This window comes from Leptonychotes weddellii, chromosome X, assembly GCF_054177405.1.
Source record: "Leptonychotes weddellii isolate Sample4059 chromosome X, ASM5417740v2, whole genome shotgun sequence".
Classification (NCBI taxonomy): Eukaryota; Metazoa; Chordata; class Mammalia; order Carnivora; family Phocidae; genus Leptonychotes; species Leptonychotes weddellii.
The window spans coordinates 59,243,652-59,262,479 of NC_138385.1; the positions used below are offsets into that span (position 1 = coordinate 59,243,652).

General features: G+C 40.4%; 1 protein-coding gene across 1 annotated transcript; it reads left to right on the forward strand.

Moving 5' to 3' along the window:
• Positions 1 to 887: 887 nt before the first annotated feature.
• Positions 888 to 1,542, forward strand: LOC145717962 (thymosin beta-4, Y-chromosomal-like). The gene has a single exon (XM_081809423.1). The coding sequence runs from the start codon at positions 1,012 to 1,014 to the stop codon at positions 1,144 to 1,146; it is 135 nt and encodes a 44-aa protein (XP_081665549.1). The 5' UTR covers positions 888 to 1,011; the 3' UTR covers positions 1,147 to 1,542.
• The last annotated feature ends 17,286 nt before the right edge of the window (positions 1,543 to 18,828 follow it).

Below are 18,828 nucleotides of genomic sequence, written 5' to 3' on the forward strand. Positions count from 1 at the left end.
CCCGGGATCACGACCTGAGCCGAAGGCAGACACTTAACGACTGAGCCACCCAGGCGCCCCTAGCCTATCAAGTTTTCATGGATGCTGACAGAACACATGAAATTCCTGGGTCAGAGACAGGAGTTTATTATTGTTATTGTTATTATTGTGTAATTATTATTATTACTCAGCAATACCTGCAGCCAGAGTATCAGCATGTGTGTCAGTTCCCCATGCCTTAATTCTCACAGGATGGCACGAGGAGGGCTAAGTGATGTAGGAACATGCAGTGAGTTGTGTTACAAAAGAAGAACACCAAGCTTAGGGAACCTAATTTTTTTATAATGGGTGATAAGTATGTCTGATCTTTATTCTAGAAGAAAAGATTATCTTTATTATATGTGACAGAAATAAACCTGTCCTTTGTTCTGGAAGGGGATACAATCTATCTTCCAAGGCTGTTCACTGTGTAAACACCTTAGTCTGGAGCACAGGCAATCAGTGCCTCTGTTCACAAGACATACAGAGATCTATGGAGAATTATTTTATAATAATTCTAATGGCCACTCAAGTTTGGAAATCATTGCCCCCAGAAAGACTCTGCCATACCTACAGAGCTACCTTCATACACCCAATCTTATTAGGTCCTGTCAAATAGTCTACCCTTCTCTGTTCCTCCCAGCTTGACCCAGCCTCTTTCCTCTAGCCCTGTTTCCTTAGGTTATGCTGTTCTCTTCAAGGTCACTCTTTGCTCTGAAAAATAAACCCACAAGCTGGCTCTGAGGCACTAGGGGCTCCCACTAAAGGATTTGTTTGAAGAAGTAAGAAAGTACCTGGAAGGAAAACACATAACAGTGAAAAAAGAGCATAAACATTTATTTGTTAAGTAAACAGCTATTTCTTGAGCACCTACTGTGTCCTAGAACTGTGCTAGACACTGGGAATATTAAGATTCATTCATGACTTGGCAGTAGCCACTGCACAAACCAGGCATCACTAGTTCACCGGCCTTGCTCTGCTTCCTTGGCAACCATGTCTGACAAACCCAATATGGCTGAGATTGAGAAATTCGGTAAGTTGAAATTGAAGAAGACAGAAACACAAGAGAAAAATCCACTGTCTTCAAAAGAAACGATTGAACGGGAGAAGCAAGCAGGCGAATCTTAATGAGGCATGCACCGCCAATATGCACTGTACATTCCACAAACATTGCCTTCTTATTTTACTTCTTTAGCTGTTTAACTTTGCAAGATTCAAAGAGGTTGTATCAAGTTTAAATGGCTGTGCTGCCCCTTTTCACATTGAAGGATAGAGAACTACTGACAATGAAGGCCATGCTTTCCTCACCCATATGGCTGTCTGGCTGGCAGAGAAGGAAAAGAACTTGCATGTTGGTGAAGGAAGAAGCTAGGTGGGATGACAGTGAAATTTAGAGTAAAAGTCAAGATGGTTCAAGGTGTTCTGCAGACTGTAAAATGCATTTTAATCAGAGTGCCATTTTTTTTTGTTCAAATGACTTTAATTATTGGAATGCACGATTTTTTAAATATGCAAATAAAAAGTTTGAAAACCTGAAAAAAAAGACTTGTTCATTCAACACATATTTTGGGAGTGACTATTACGTGCCAGGTACAAGTTAGAATAAACTTTAAAGATATAAAAATATTGCCATTCTCCTCAATAAAGTTAATAAGGGAGACTGCTATGTAAAAAATAATTGTGCAATGGTGTGATAAATGCTACAGTAGAAGTAATATACAGGTGCGTGGGTGGCACTGAGAAGAGAATAGCCAATTCTGCTTAAAGAAAGTAAAGGAGGGCATGCATGGCAGGGAAGGGAAGGCTTCACTGCAGAGAGGATGATTGTACTGAGTCTTGAGGCACATGTAGGAGTCTTTCAGGTGGACCGGGGATTCTTCCAGCGAGAAGGAAGAACATGGACAAGAACAGAATGGTGTGGTTAGGAAAGTTGACGTAGTTTGATACAGGTGGAGTTTGAGGTATGAAAGGAAAAGTGAAAAGATGACAGTTGTGTGGTAGACAGGGCCTGAATCTTGCAAAGCCTTATCTACTGCACTGAGAAAGCTGCGTGTATCCTAGAGGGAATGAGTCCTTACTGAAGGGCCAACCAAGTCTGCAAAATTAGATTTGTACTTTGGCAAAAACAGCAGAAGAAAAAAAATTATAAATGGGAGTTTACCAAGTAGATTTGGTAGGGTATAGTGAGAGTGGTCCATGGAGAGAACAGCATGTGAAAAGGGACAGAGGTGTGAAAGAATATGGTGTGTTCAGGGAACAGCATGTAGCTTGATGTGTTCAGGATGTTCATGTATGGGTGATAATGAGAGTGATAAGGTTACAAAGATCATTAAGATGGCAGACAATGAAGGGCATTGTAGGGGGGCAATGTAGGTGGTTTAAGAGCATGGACTCTGGAGCCACGTTGCTAGCGTTTGAGTCCCATTTCTTCAGCTTACTAGCAGTGTGAACTTAGGAAAATTATGGGACCTCCCTTACCTCAGTTTTCTCATATGTAAAATGAGGATAATAGCTACCTCAAAGGTTTGAAGATGAAATTATTCAATATGTAAAAATCAATTAGAATGTTCTCAGCATTAAGGAAAAATATAAATGTTAGCTGCTTTTAGACCATATTAATAAGTTTGAACTTATTTTTCTGGCAACTGGGAAGTCTCTGATGGCCTTTGAATGGAGAGGGTATACTCAAAGTGGTGTTTTAGGAACACTGACTCAGTGGCAGTGTGGGGAGGATAGCCTGCATGGGGAAGAAATTAGAGGCATGAAGCCCTGTTAGGATAATGTTGCAGAATCCAGGAGAAACATGAGGCCTGACTAAAAGATGACAGTAAGATGGAGAAGAAGGGACACACATGAGAAGAATATTGAGGCAAAATGACAGAACTTGGAAAGAGTTGGGTAAGGAGAGTGAAGAAGAAGAAGGTTCATATTCAGTTAGGGAGTCCCAGGTTAGTTCCATGTTTGAGTGTGCCATGCCAACTTTTCACAAATTATGTTCTTCCTTCCTGGTCCCGGTTGCAGTGACTGCCCAACTCTGTTATACTTCCTTGTTTTCTTAAAAGTGTTGTTCTTCTCCAGACTCAGGCCCTCTAGCACAAAAGAGGGGTTAAAATAAACACGATCTGAGATTTCCTGGGAAAGCTGATAGAATAATGCTGGCCTACAGACTCTTACTCAATCTCTTTCCACTGCTGCCAAATACCTAACAAAATGAACAAAGATAAATCATAATTTTAAAAAACACTAACAATTTCAACAGCAATAAACAAACAAGGAAAGGAGTAAAACTTCAATATGTAAATTTCCAAAAGTGGCAGCCAAGGAAGAAAACTGAAGACCTTGGGACAGTGCTAAAGTGTTCCTACCTGGTCCAACCCCCAGAAACAGCACTTAGGGGAAAAGGCAAGTCAACAAAATCCTATAAACCCCACCAATTTGGAGAGTAGTCAACAGGAGTTTGGAATGGGTAGGGGAAAAGGTTGAGGAATACAGTATTTGAGGAAGGGTCCAGAACATACCTTCAAGCGGAGAAGCCCCAACATATTACTATAGGATCTCAGCTATCAGCGTTTGCCATTTTCCAGAGGTTCCCTCCATTCTTATATCTTAAGAGTATTGAACCAAAGCTTTGGGAGTGGACTATACTCCTGGCAGGTTTAAATGGGCCACATATTGACATTTAATAAAACATCAGAAGACAGGGCGCCTGGGTGGCTCAGTTGGTTGAGCGACTGCTTTCGGCTCAGATCATGATCCTGGAGTCCCTGGATCGAGTCCCGCATCGGGCTCCCTGCTCGGCAGGGAGCCTGCTTCTCCCTCTGACCCTCCCCCCTCTCATGTGCTCTCTCTCTCTCATTCTCTCTGTCTCAAATAAATAAATAAAATCTTAAAAAAAAAACAAAACATCAGAAGACAGAAATCAGAGTCTAGTTTCCTCAGCAAGAGAGGCACAACTTTGGCTGAGTTTCCCTTCCCATAATTTACCTGAAGGCTACAGAATAATGAACAGAACATTCTGCTTTCAAAGGAGACCTTGGAAGGGTATATGAAAAGATTCTAGATACACTGGGATGGTTGTCATGGAGGATTCAACCAAATTATATCAAAGCAAATAGAAGCCCTGGCAAGCTCATATTAAGCACAAGCAAGGGGAAAAGAAATGACATGGCTACCATGCCAACATACTACTATAACCAAAGAAGAAAAGGGAAGAAACATAGCATGCAAACAAGAGATTAAATCCATGTGGAGCAGCAACTGCAGTCTTGGGCATTTATCCCAGAGAAATGAAAACATATTCACACAAAGACCTGTGCACGAATGTTCCATAGCAGCTTTCCTCATAATAGCTCCAAAGTAGGAATAACCCATATGTACTTGAATGGGCAAATGGTTAAACAAACTGTGGTACACCCATACCATGGAATACTATTTAGCAATAAAAGGAACAAACTGTTGGTATACACTATAACTTGGATAGATCTCCAGGCAATTATGCTGAGTGAAAAAAGCCAATCCTTAAAGGTCACATATTATATAATTCCATTTATAAAACATTCTCAAAATGACAGTTACAGAAATGGAGAATAAATTAGTGGTTGCCAGAAGTTAGGGATAGTGAAGGTCAGGAGGAAGGGTGTGGTTATAAAAAGGCAACACAAGGGATCCTTGTGATGTTGGAACTGTTCTACATCCTGACTATAGTGGTGGATACACAAACTAACACATGCAATAAATTACATAAAGGTACATACACACAAAGGAATATAAGTAAAACTGGGGAAATCTGAATATCAATGTCAATATCCTGGTTGTGATTTGTACCGTAAGATACAAAATGTTACCTCTGGGAGAAACTGGTTAAAGAGGATCTGCCTGTATTATTTCTTACAAGTGCATGTGAAGCTACAATGATCTTCATAAAAAGTTCAATTAAAATAAAAACACATGAAAGAAAACATAACCCAAGAAACACACACAAAAATTCTGAGCACTTTGCATGTTACAACTCAATAAAACAGAGGCTCTGAGCTCAGTGGGGAGTCTGCTTGAGATTCTCTCCTCTCCCTCTGCCCCTTCCCCTTCTTGTTCACTCTCTCTCTCAAATAAATAAATAAATCTTAAAAAAAGAAAAAGAGAGAAAACAATACTATTTTAGAACTAATAAATTAAGTAGACACAGCATGGCTCAAAATAGCCATGCCTAAAAATAGAATCACTGATATGAAAGGAAGTATTGTGATAATCATAGTGAATCAAAGCTAAAGGACAAAGGGATTAATTCACTCATAGGATAATAGTCATGGAAAATGAAGACAGTCTAACTAGGCTGGCTAGGATTCCTAATGTCTATGGTGAATTCAAAAAATTGTGCAGAAAAGGTATTTAGGAATGTAATAGAGAAAAATTTCCCTGAAATAAAAGAAGAACCAAATCTGTAGACAGAAAAGACACACTGTGCTCCAGAAAAAAAAAAAGAAGGAAGGAAGGAAGGAAGGAAGAAAAGCATGGTTGAACATCAAGGATAAAGAAATAATTTTTCAGGGCGCCTGGGTGGCTCAGTTGGTTAAGCGACTGCCTTCGGCTCAGGTCATGATCTCGGAGTCCTGGGATCGAGTCCCGCATCGGGCTCCCTGCTCAGCGAGGAGCCTGCTTCTCCCTCTGACCCTCCCCCTCTCATGTACTCTCTCTCTCTCATTCTCGCTCTCTCAAATAAATAAATCTTTAAAAAAAAAAAAGAAATAATTTTTCAGGTGTATAGACAGAAAAAAGCAAGATATTTATATGAAGGAAAAATCAGCCTGGTGTCAGACTTCACGGTGATATTCAATACCAAAAGACAACTGAGTAGGCCTATAAAATGTTGAAAGAAAGTTTAAGTAGGGAGACTCGAAGATATCATACCCAGCCAACTACTTTTTCAATACAAATGCAACATGTAGAACTCAGGGAATACAGCATTCATAAAACCTTTTACAAAGTCCATCCAACCAAGAGGAAAAAATCAAATTAAAAAGTCTGGGAACAGATAAACCATGATAGAAGAACACAGGTGGAGCACTGAATTCATTTAAGTAAATATTCATACTACATATACACCCCCTAAATAACGGAGGTAATGCTGGTAGCAAAGCAGCATGTAACAGTTAATAACATTGACAGAGTAATGATATAACTAATAAAAATCTGGAGGTTGGGGGAGAGGAGATGAGAGGAGGTATAATAGTGATAATCTTATCTTCCCTAGTGTGAAGTCAATATCTCTTGAGGTGAAATAATATTTATCCAAAGGTTAGCAATTCCTTTGGTTTCATTTTAGTCTTCTATTAAATTCAAGTAAAATTAGATTGAATATTTTTAATAAAACTGGCCTGCACTCTATGATCCTATTTTCATAAAATCATTTTTATCTAGCCATCCATCCATCTCTTTTCTGAATATGCACATAGAGAGATGTCTGAAATAATGTTCACAAAATATTAACACTGATTATTTATGGATGGTAGAATTTTGGGTGATCTGTTGCTTTTTTATTTTTATAGAAACAATAACATCATTTTCTTTCTCTTTTCTCAGAAGAAAGAAAACTGTATTTGTTCTTTAGTTGTATTGGAATCAAATTTTATCTGATATGGCATGACATTAAGGGGCCATATCAGAACCTTGTATATCTTAAATTCATACAGAAATGTTCTTTATGATGTGGAATGACATCCGCCTATTGTGAGACAATACGCATTGGTCAACTAAATATGCAATTAGCACCCACTATAGGTCTGACCCTGTGCTAGACCTTATAGGAGAAACATGGCTTCCAATCTTGAAAGAACTTTTTAAAAAATTTTTATTTATTTATTTATCAGAGAGAGAGAGCACGAGGGGGGGAGTGGCAGGCAGAGGGAGAAGCCGGCTCCCCACTGAGCAAGGAGACTGATGTGGGACTCGATCCCAGGACCCTGGGATCATGACCTGAGCCGAAGGCAGACCCTTAGCCGACTGAGCCACCCAGGCGTCCCTTGAAAGAGATTTCAATTCAGCTGAAAAAACAAAATGCATATTAAGGAGAAGTTTCTCACCAAAGGTAGATATGTCAGAGTAAGTGAAAACGGCTCAACTGGTTTAAAAAAAAAAAAAAAAAAGCAATGAATGGGTGCCTATTCTAGGTATGGGAGATACAAAGATGCATGAGGCACATTCTCTGTACTTGAGGAATTTATAATTCAGTTGAGGAGAGAAAGTATAAATACATAATTTTATCATAATATGATAATTGCTAAGATACAAGTATGCCAGTAGTACAATGTGAACAAAAAAGTGAATAAAATAATGAATCAGTAGAGACAGAAATAGATGAGTTGGCTATGGCTCATGTTAAACTTTGCGATGGTTTTGTGCGAGCTTCCACTTTCTGTTTACCATGTTTTACACCATGTCATTGTAATTGATTCTTTAATATCATCCTCCAGTGAGACCATGGTTCTTTGACAGTTCAACTTGGTAAATATTCGAGGCACACTGTGTGCCAAGCTCTATGTTGGAGACCCAGAAATAAATATATAATGGACTGTTCCTTCCTCAAAGAAGGGGGAAAAGGAGGCAACTAACATTTGTGAAAGGCCCATTTGTGCCAAGAAGTTTGCAGAAGATTTCTCATATTATCTTCTTTATCTTTGCAACAACCCTATGAGATAAATAATGCTAATCTTTTACAGAAGGAAGCACTGAAGCTCAGAGAAATTAAGTAACTAGCTGGAAGTCACACAACTGATAAGCGGCAAGGTAGATATTTGAATCTGTATCTGTACTACAGGTAGTGCCCATCTAATGGGAAGAGCAGGCATTTATAACATACAGTGTTATTCAAGAGTACCTGCCATAAAAGGTATTAACAGAGTACTCTGAGTGCTAGGAGGGATCCAAAAAGACTTCTCCATTGTGACTCATCTTTGAGGAATAAGGGCAAAACTGGGGCTGAGGGGCATTCTAGAAGACAGAAGAGAATTGAATTTCTAAGAAAAAAAAGCTACCATAATGTCCTTAAAATAATGATCTGAAAAATTTGAACTTCTCCACCAGGAATCTGAGCAGGAAAAAAGTAAACGTAATTTTATTAGCTGTATTAAATTCACTAAAATATTTTGAAAATATAATTAACTACTATTAATATAAAGTTCTAGCTATTTTCTTACCTCTCCACATCTCTCCTCTACACAGTAACATCAAAGCTTGTCACATTTTTTCCCCAAAGTAAGGTCTTGAAATACTTATTGATACCTTGACCTCCTCTGAGGATGTTGCCAGGGGATAATAATGCCAGTGACTGGCAAAGCAGAACGAGGACATTCTGTGCCAAGTCATCCTGATGCCCATCATCCTAGCTGGGAATTTCCTTCAGTGGCCAATCTTTCCCCACTTCTGGGTCTATAGAAAACTCAGATCAATCTCAGACAAGTGGCCAAAGGAGAGTGTTAGTACCTTAGACTCCTGGAAGGCTGTCCCTGCCCTCCCAGCTCTCTGCTGTAGACCTTTCTTGTGTGTCCTGAGATCTCTAGGTGTCTCTTTTCCTTTCTCCAGATTCTGATATGTTCCCCAAACAAGCATATCCATTCACCCACCCAGCCACCTATTCATTCATCCAAGTCCACATCCATCCACCAACCTACCCACCTATACTCAACAAATATTCATTGAAAACTTATCATGTGCCAGATATAATGCTAGATATCTGAGAGCTAGATAGGAAACAGACCATACTGTAGAGTGACCAACTGTCCCAGATTGCCCAGGACTGGAGATGGGAGTAGGGGACTCCTGGGATATATTTAGTGCTAAAACCAGGAAAGCCCTGGGCAAGCCAGAATGAGTTGGCTGCCCTACCCCTTTTTTTTTAAGGGAATGGGGATACAGGAAACTATAATCTAACAAAAAGAACAGTATTTCATTCATCACTAACTCAAATGTACAAAAGACTAGCACTTAATGAGGACTGAATATCTATTGACCAATCAACCACATGAATGACTGAGGATAGTATTAATATAAGAGATGCTTTTGGAAGGCAGATTCATTCATTCATTCAACAAATACTTATCAAAGGCCTGCTATGTGACAGGTACAGTGCTAATCACTAGAAACACATGGGGATTAAAACCAGACATTGCCCCTGTCCTTATGGTGCTTACAGTATAAGAAGAAAGACAGACATTTACACAGTTACAACAAAAACAGCAGATACTATGGGACCACCTAGTAGGAGAACCTCCCCCAGTCTATTGATTAGGCAAGACTCCTAGAAGAAATGATTTTTAAACTGAGACTTTCTGGATGAGTAGAAAAGAAGAAGGTAGGTGAGTAGTGGGAGAGAGTTAAATGATTTAAGTCAAATGAGTTCTGGAAAGAGACTTTCCAGATGGGAAGATATGGTTGTAATAGTTAACTCCAACTTCATCCTCTGCAGTTTTATTTTTCCCACAGCATTATTTCACTCTAATACCCAGCACATACTTCTCTTTAGATATTCCACTCAAGATCATCTCTTCTATAAAGGCTCTCTCACCCCTTCTAGGTAGAATAGACCATTCCATCTGTGGCAGTCTAACTATATATTCACCAAACCCTGTTTTCAAATATCCTCCTCAGCATATCGTTAGATTGTATCTCTTGGCCCTCTTGCATCTATATAGGGCCACATAACCACATGCTGTGTCACTTATGGGACAAAATGGTTATAAGAAGGTATATCTTCTCCACTCTGGCTCTCCCCGTATGCCAGCTAGGTGATGCTTAGTGATCTTCATTGGAAGATGGAACAGACTTGGATCTCTTAATGACTTTGTGAAGTAGAGACTCCCTTCCCAAGCTGGCCTGCAATAAAATTTGATGTGAGCAAGAAATACATTTTTGCTGTAAGTCCCTTAAATTGGGAATTCATACATTACAGCAAGTAGCCTAACTTAACTGTTACACCATCCTCTACCTTGACTATGTATCTGTGCTATTTTGAATCATTTAGTACACTTACTTGTTTATGTGAACGTTTCATCTATTAGAATTGAAATTTCTTGATGTATCTTAGTCCTCTTTGAATCTTCAACACCTAGCACAGTGCCTCGCACATGTAAGTACTTAACTATTTGATGAATGAATGAATGAATGAATGCATGATGCCCAACCCTCTGGGGTTTTCCATTCTCCCTTTAAAATCAGGCCCACACTGAAAAAAATCCCTTTTTCTGGTTTTCCTTAGCATAACTTACCTTACCTAAAGGAATTTTACTAAATCCTAAGAGAAAACAGAAAATAATTTTAGAAAATAGTAATAGCACAGAGTCAGGATTCTACACTATGGGTTTTGAATTCCACGATCCCAGTAAAAGCAGTGAAAGCTTTTTTTTTTTTTTAAAGATTTTTATTTATTTGACAGAGAAAGACACAGCGAGAGAGGGAACACAAGCAGGGGGAGCGGGAGAGGGAGAAGCAGGCTTCCTGCGGAGCAGGGAGCCCCATGCAGTGCTCAGTCTCAAGACCCTGGGATCAAGACCTGAGCCAAAGGCAGACACCTAACGACTGAGCCACCCAGATGCCCCACAGTGAGAGCTTTCTTTATGGAGTCCCCAAACCCTCCCCCTTGAGATAGATTTACTGTTTAGGCCAGTGGTTCTCAAGACTTTTCCCTCCTCCACACCTTTCCCAGGCACAAAATGCTCCAATCAACAACAGCTCTCTTCACAACCAGGTAACTGAAATGCACTGATGAGCTGCTGTGGCTTGGCAGGAAGCTTCACCTTTTCCTTTCCCACCACCATACACCCTACTTGTTGTTTGGTCATGAGGCCCTCTGGATTTCCCAGCCTTTAATCTCTCTCACCTCTATCTCTCCATTTCCAACTGTCAGCTGCCAAAAACCTCACTCTACTGTTTCAAATTTCCCAGGCCTTGAAAGAGTTCACGCTTTCAATTCTGATGTTTGGCCTGCTGCAATTACCTATTTCATATCCAGTTTGCTGGAGAGAAATGATTGCCATCCTTGAGTCCCCATAATGGGCCCTGGAGCCTTCTACAAGGGTTCAGGTGAGCCCTTTTTATTACCCACTTCAGGTCCACAATATAACAAGACCTTCACCACACAATACCCAGAACAGTCCTGCAGTGTGTTTTAGAACCACTACAGAGGTTTATGCAAGAATAGAAAGGATGAGGGATATACAGTGTAAAACTGAAGAGGACACAAAAAACTTTGAACAGTTGCTCTGTGAGAAAAAGTATGCTAGACTGCACTGACTACGCTTGTATGATTTACAAATCTTTGTAAGAGCAAGCAGCTCTTTTTCCTGTGCTCACTGGGCCAGTAACCACAGAATAAGCTAAGGTAAAACATAGAACCAGATCACAATAAACAGACCGTTACTGCATGCTGGTACCTTAAAGTTAAATCTGAACATTTCCCATGACCTGGGAATAAAGATAGCCATGCTCTCTTTCAGCATGGAGCCCAAAATCTAGAATTTACTCCATTGGTTCAATATAATGAAGCCTATGGCTAAGTGAACAGTTATGTATTCTATATGGAACCCCTAGGGGCTAGCTTTAGTACTGAGCATAGAGTACATAGTCAGTCAATGTTTGATCAATGGATACATTCTCAGCAAATATTTATTCTCTCATGAAGACCATATTCTTTAGGAGTGGAGAGTTGCCAGTTCATGAGTCATGAGACCCCATCCTCTCACCCAAGGGTTCAGATGGTGAGGGAGAGGTGAAAGCAAAAGGGAAAAGTCTAGGCCAGCATGAGAAACATAAGACACATGTGCTACAATTCCATTCTCCTTCATCCATGGCAGACATCACTAATCAATCATGGCACTCTACCACTGATTCCACTTGCAGCCTCAGACACCTTTTCATCATATCACTGTAAGCAATCCCTACCATTCCATTGGGGCATGGCATGAAGTGTATTTACTGTCTTGAATCCAGGTCCCTTTGGTTATGGAGAGAGTACAGGTCTAAAAGAAAACTAAGACACCTATACAGTAGATCAGAAAATCTTCATTGAGTACACCATGACTTTTTTTCACACTCATGGCTAAGATTTATTATAGTGATTTCTTAAGGATGTTAAGATTTATTAAGAATACACAGCCAGGTCAGAAGGGAAAAAATATGAGTGGAATCTGGAGGAATCCATTTGCAAAGGCCATGACTTTTTCTGTTTTTCTGAACCTTTGAACATGCTCTTTACTCTTCTTGAAATGAAATTTTTCTCCCTTGTCTTCCTGGTGAACTCCTTGTTATTCTTCACAATTTAGCTCAAGTCTGACCTCCTTTCTGAAGCCTTGTCTCTCTTTTTCCCCATCCCGAAGAGGGTTAGTTATTTCTAACCTATTCTTTTCAGTTTTCTTTCATTCAGGCAGCAACATTTATTATGTATTTACTATGAGGCAGTTTCTATGCTCTTATTCCTTGCCTCATTCCTTAAAGACTGGGGTTGCTGAAGGCTCTGTCCTCAGCCCCTTTCCTCATTTCTCTCCTTGGACCATCCCATTGACCTGCTTCAATGATCAGCCCCATTCAGTTGATGCCACAACTCTCTTGCCTGATCTTTATTTCTGTACATCCACAAATTTGATTGGATGTTTTGCAGGCAATGTTTTTTTTTTTTATTTAAATTCAATTAACCAACTTATAGTACATCATTAGTTTCGGATGTAGTGTTCAATAATTTATCAGTTGCATATAACATCCAGTGCTCATCACATCATGTGCCCTCCTTAATGCCCATCACCCAATTACCCCATCCTCCCACCCATCTCCCCTCCAGCAACCCTGTTTGTTTCCTATAGTTAAGTTGCAGACACTTTAAATGTCCAAAATTCAAATAACTATTTTTTCTACTTTGCTCTTGCCCTTCCTCTAGTGCTCCCTATCTCAGTGCATACATTGCCGTTCACTCAGGTGCCTAGGTCAAATCTCTGGAAACTCTGAGTCCTTCCTCCTCCTTAGCCTCAATATCTAATTGATTACCAGGCAGATCCTATTGATCCTACCACCTAAATCTCTCTTGCATTGCCCTAACTTACTCTTTTCCCACTGCCATTACCCTATCTGGGTCACCATATTCTTTCATCTGGATCCCTACATGGACCTCCTAACTGGTCCCTTGCATCCAATTCTTACTTCCTTTCAATCTCTTCCCTATAAAACAGTGAGAGGGATTTTTAAAATGTAGATATGATATATAACCTTGAAAACTCCTTAATGGCTTCATGTTCCCCTTGAAGTAAAGTCAAAACATGGCTTTGAATATGGACCAGTACAATCAGGCTGCTGCACTCTTTCCTGCCCATCCTCAACTGGTCACCACCCACCAGCCCCCTTCTCACACTCCACACTCTTGCCACCTAAACTTCTTTCCATTCCTCCAGAATAGAGGCCATTCCTTCTGCTCAGAAAATTCTTTCCCCCACTCTCCTATTGAGTCTGAGTTCTGCCTTTTTATTTGCTTCCACAAGACTTTGTGCTTTCTTCTAATGGTACCTTCACACTAAACTTAAATCACTTGTTTTCTTGTCTGACTCCTTCATTATCCTATGAGCTCCCTGAGGCCAGAGACCATGACTGTCTTATTCTCACCTGTACCCCTAGTGCTTAACGCAGTACCTGGTACAGAGTAGGTGCTCCATAAGTATTGTTTGACTACATGAGTGGCTGGAACTCAGTAGAAAATTTTGATCTAGACTGGGCACAAATTTGGAAGGCTGATAACCCCCTTTGAAGTAGTGCTTCTCTATAAATGTGGTTGTTTGCAAATGTTAATGTATGACTGGCAAGAGATTGAAAGCAGAATAATGGGTGAGGAACAAATTGTTCCCTGGTGTGTGTAGAGCAAGGAATGAGTCAGGAAACAATGAAAGAATCAGGATTGAATTAGCTAAAACAAAAGATTAGCATGAAATAGCCTGAAGGAAGATGGAGAATGGGTAAGGAAGGAAAAGACGAGTAAGTGGTGAACTAAGAATAACAACTAGAACAGGTTATGATTCTTTATATTTTATAAAGCCCTTCACCTATACTGTTCACTGAATCCACACAACAGCCTGATAATATAGCTATTATGATTAAGCGCTCCTTTCTCAATTTTAGCACAAGAGGAAATTGAGGCTCAGAAGATAGTGTAACCTGGCAAAGTCATGCAACAATATAATGAGAAAGCCAGAACTCCACTTCAAGTGTACTGACTGCTATCCCTGTACTATGCCCTGGAGCATCTAGGAGCAGGGAGAATCGTGGCAAGTGAGATAGCCATTCTATTTGAGGCAGCTCAGGCATTTTTGACCACCTGCACACACCTCCCATCTGGGTCAGGGGTCTCTCTGTGGGGTCATAATACCTTAGGATTGCTGGTATCACACTCAGCATGCAGCATTGGCATCATGTTTACTCTCTCTCTCCCCTGTTAATTACATCTATCTATCTATCTATTTATCATCTATCTATCTTTCATCTATCTCTCATCTATCTCCCCAGCACAGCAGCCTTAGTGCATGGCACAGAGTGGACTATTGGGCTATGCCTCAGAAGTGGTTACTAATAGGAAGGAGCTGAATCAAAAAGAGGGCATGGGACTCAGGAAGGGGCAGGAAGTTCCAGGCCAGCAACTGTCCAGTCTCTTCAGAGAAAAAAACCACTCAGCCCCTTTAAGTTCCACCCCAGTGAGACCCAGATCCATACAGCCAAAGAAAGGAAATTTCTCATAAAAATTCTCAAATTCCCAGGCTACTGAGTGCTCAGAGCCCTCAATGGTCATTCAAACTTAGACAGCAAACAGACAGCAAACAGACCATAAACACACATAGAAAAGACACAAAATCCATAAAGCTTGAATGGCTTCATTTCTCAGATAGAAGGGAACTGGCAGAGGGCTTGAGGGGAATTAAAGGAGAAAGCACCATGGAGTATGTGGTAGGCTAAATAGTGACCCCTAAAAGAGATCCACATCTGAACTCCCTGAAACTATGATTGTGATCTTATATGGCAGAAAAGGACACTGCGGGTGTGATTAAGTTAAGGATTTTGAGTTGGGGAGATTATCCTAGACTACCTGGGTGGGCCCTAAAATGCAATCGCATATATCCTTGTAAGTGGGGATCAGAGAAAATGTTAACAAGGCCATGTAACCAAGGAGATAGAGATTGGGATGATGCAGCCACAAGCCAAGGGATGCTGGCAGCCACCAGAACTGGAAAAGGAAAGTACTAGATTCTTCCCTAGAGCCTCCAGACAGAGCATGGCCCTAACAGACACCTTACTTTTGGCCCAGCAAGATTGATTTTGGACTTCTGACCTATAGATATGTGAACAAAATAAATGTGCATTGTTTTAAATCACCAAGTGTGTGGTAACCTGTTATAGCAACTACAGGAATTTAATACAGAGTACAAAACATGTTCAGGCATTTTTAGTTATTGCAGATACTCTGTCACCAATATAGATTATACACGGTGAAGACAGAGGCCCAACCTCTTTCTACTACCCTCTCACTTCCCCATTAGATGAGAAATCTGGGGTCACTTGTCATATCTCTATCCTCTGTTCCAGAAAGACAAAGAGTGTACAAATCCTGCAGTTTTTCTTTTCAGAAATGCTTCAGAAGCAAGATTTGGGTTGTATGGGACCTGACTGGGCAAGACTTAGGTGAAAGTGGGCAGGTGGGATCTGGCCTAACAGACAAGCTCTGTTGCTTGTTATTTAAGCAACAACCAAGACTAGAGTGCATAGTGCATGGTAGACCTAGATAATGAGAAAAATGGGCATGTGAGATCTCTAGGGGAAGCCAATTTTCATTAAGGAGGGCCATCCCATAAAAGTCATTTGCTAGGGTCCCAAGCCCCAGGTATTAGAACATCTGAGCCACGAGGCTAATCAGTGGGAACCTGGTGCTAGAAAGTCAAAGCAAGACTGGTGATGAAGCAGACTCCATGCTGTACTGTCTCTTTCTCCTGATAAGGTCAAGATTTGTCCTTCAGAATGAGGTTGGAGTGGAGCCCACATATAACAACAAAACTAGCTAACATCTCATAGCACTTACTGTGTGCCAGGCATTGTGCTAAAGTTGTTCTTATATATTAATTCATTTAATCCTCAGCACAACCATAGTGAGGTAGGTACCATTGTTGTTTCCATTTCAAAGAGAAAGGAAGTAAGGTTTAGAGGAATTATAAAACTACTCCAAGGTCACACACTGAGTAAATGGAGGAGACATAATTTAAACTGGAATTTGAAGTCAGGGCTCTCTGGCTTCAGGGCCCGTTTGCCAGTACATCTCAATCCCAGCTACAAATTAGGAGCTTTAGAAAATACCCCTGTCTGGGTTTCACCTCCAGAGACTCTGCCTTAATTTGTTAGAGGTGAGGCCTGGGCATCAATTAAAAAAACCCTCTCCCATGTGATTCTAATAGCAGCCAGAGTTGAGACTCACTGGATTAGGCTATATTGACTCTTGAATGACTGATAGTCCTCCTTCAAATTCTTCCAGAAGTGTTTGCTTGTTATGGAAATGAATCTCTAATTAATGGAATTTAAGGCCAAATTGGGAGACATAATAATAACTATTATGATACTGATAACAGTAATAACAACTCTTTATGGCTATATAGGCTTTGTCATGTACAAAAGGCTTTCATATGCATTCTCTTCCACTTAATCCTCACAAGAACCCTGCAAATTAATGATTATTAGCTCCATCTTACATATTATCAAACTGAGGCTCAGAGAGATTAATAAGCCTGCCCAAAAGATCACACAGTTAGTAAGCAGTAGAACTTTGGTTTTCTGATTTTGTCTGCCTGCTCTCTTGATTCCAGCACAGGTACAACCTGCTTAGGCCACCGATTTGTAGAAGTTGGAGCAGGCAGACAATAACAATATACACCTCCCAAACTCACCCCTTCTTTTCTATGCCAGCAGCCTCAGCCTCAGCCATCTTTCACCTCAACAGCATCATTTTGTGAGGATTCCCATTTCTGGTATCTGCCCTCTATGTCCAATTTTCAAGGTCATGGTTTAGTTCCTTTCCCAACTATCAACTTTATTTTATCCTTTGTAATGGCATAACTGACAACATAAATCAAAAGAAGAGAAAAAAATAATTCACTGATAATCCTGCCACCCCAATGAGTCATCTGTTTTTATTTTTTATGCTTTCCTCTCCAGAGCTTGGCCATACGCATACATCATTTTTACATACTTGTAATCACAGCATAGATGCAATTTCATACTTTGCTTGTGTCATTTAGCATTATTATATCATAATCATTTGCTGTGTTGCTACAGCATCTTCATAATTATCATTTTAATGGGCATATAATATTCCATTGAGTGGATACACCATCATTTACTTAAGTATTTTCAATTTTTCACTATTATGGATAATGCTGCAATAAACATCCTTACACATGGAGCTTTTTCTTCTTCTGGATAGTTTCCTAAACTGTCTATCACATTAAATACACCTCTTCTTCTCATTCAGTCATCCATTTATCCAACCATTCATTCAGTCTGCAAGCATTTTCGGAGCCTCCGGGAACATGCTCAGAACAATCAGACAAAGGCCCTGTGCTGTCTATAGTAAGACAAGCACCTCAGCAAATAACTGTGATATTATGCTGTAAGTGCTACCAGAGTCCAGTGGATAGAGTCTAGTGGAGGGAATGATAAATTCTGCCTCTTTCTCCTGGGGTGGCTTTTCATTGTTCTTAACTGGGACTTTGTCTCCTATCCAGTAGCTCCAGCTAACCTCATTTTTTTCAGTCTCTTCTTTCTCCCTTGGCTGGCCTCTCAGTGTCCCTAACTCAAATTCTCCTTTCCCTGAGCAATCTGCCCCAGCTCGACCCTGGAATGCACACTCCCAGCAACTTATGAGCTTGCTTGCTTCCTTCATTCAAAGATTTCTGACTGCCACCTCCTCTTAAGAAGCCTTCCCAAAGGTTACAAAGTATGGCCCTTAGGCCTGTAGTTTTATTTGTTGGGCACAATGTTTTCAAAAGTTGGAACTGGAGTGCTTGTGGACTTGGCATGCCTCTCTGCTTCCCCTCAGGTCCATTTCTCCCTGCTGTCTCAGATTAGGTCAGCTTCACTCGGGAATTGTTCCTGCCTAGTCTGACTGGCAAGGCAACTAGGCTCTCCTCAACTGCAGCTGGAGCTTTCATTATCTTCCCTCACTTCCTTACCCCTCTACGGTAGGAATTTAATTTCTCCTATCTCCCAACTTTTACACATGTTGCTCTCTTGTCAATATATGTCCATTTGCTTCATTTATCTATTCAGTGAATTGGTCAGTTAAGGAACATCTATATTATGTCAGGTCCCCTGTGGGATGCTGGACGTATGGAAATGAATGACAAGTGATCTTTTCTTTTTTAGAGATTTTATTTATTTATTTGAGAGAGAGAGAGACAGAGAGAGAGAGAAGCAGAAGAAGAGGGGCAGACTCCACACTGAGTGTGGAGCCTGATGCAGGGCTCGATCTCATGACCCTGAGATCATGACCGGAGCTGAAATCAAGAGTTGGATGCTTAACTGACTGAGCCACACAGGCGCCCCACAAGTGATCTTTTCAGTGATGGAACTCATGGTCCAGTGTACACATATCCTTCATTGATTTGGATTGTAAGCTCTTTTCAAGGAAGAATTGAAAGCAAAAGATCCACTTAGTTAAAACTCTTTATGTAGAGTCGTGCATAGAAAATGACTTATTCAGTGCTCTTTGATGATGACTTTGCCAAAGTAAAGTATTCAAGGGCCATTCTACCT

Bases quoted from the DNA above. Each gene is read 5' to 3' on its own strand.
- LOC145717962 (XM_081809423.1), top strand. From the start codon at position 1,012: ATGTCTGACAAACCCAATATGGCTGAGATTGAGAAATTCGGTAAGTTG.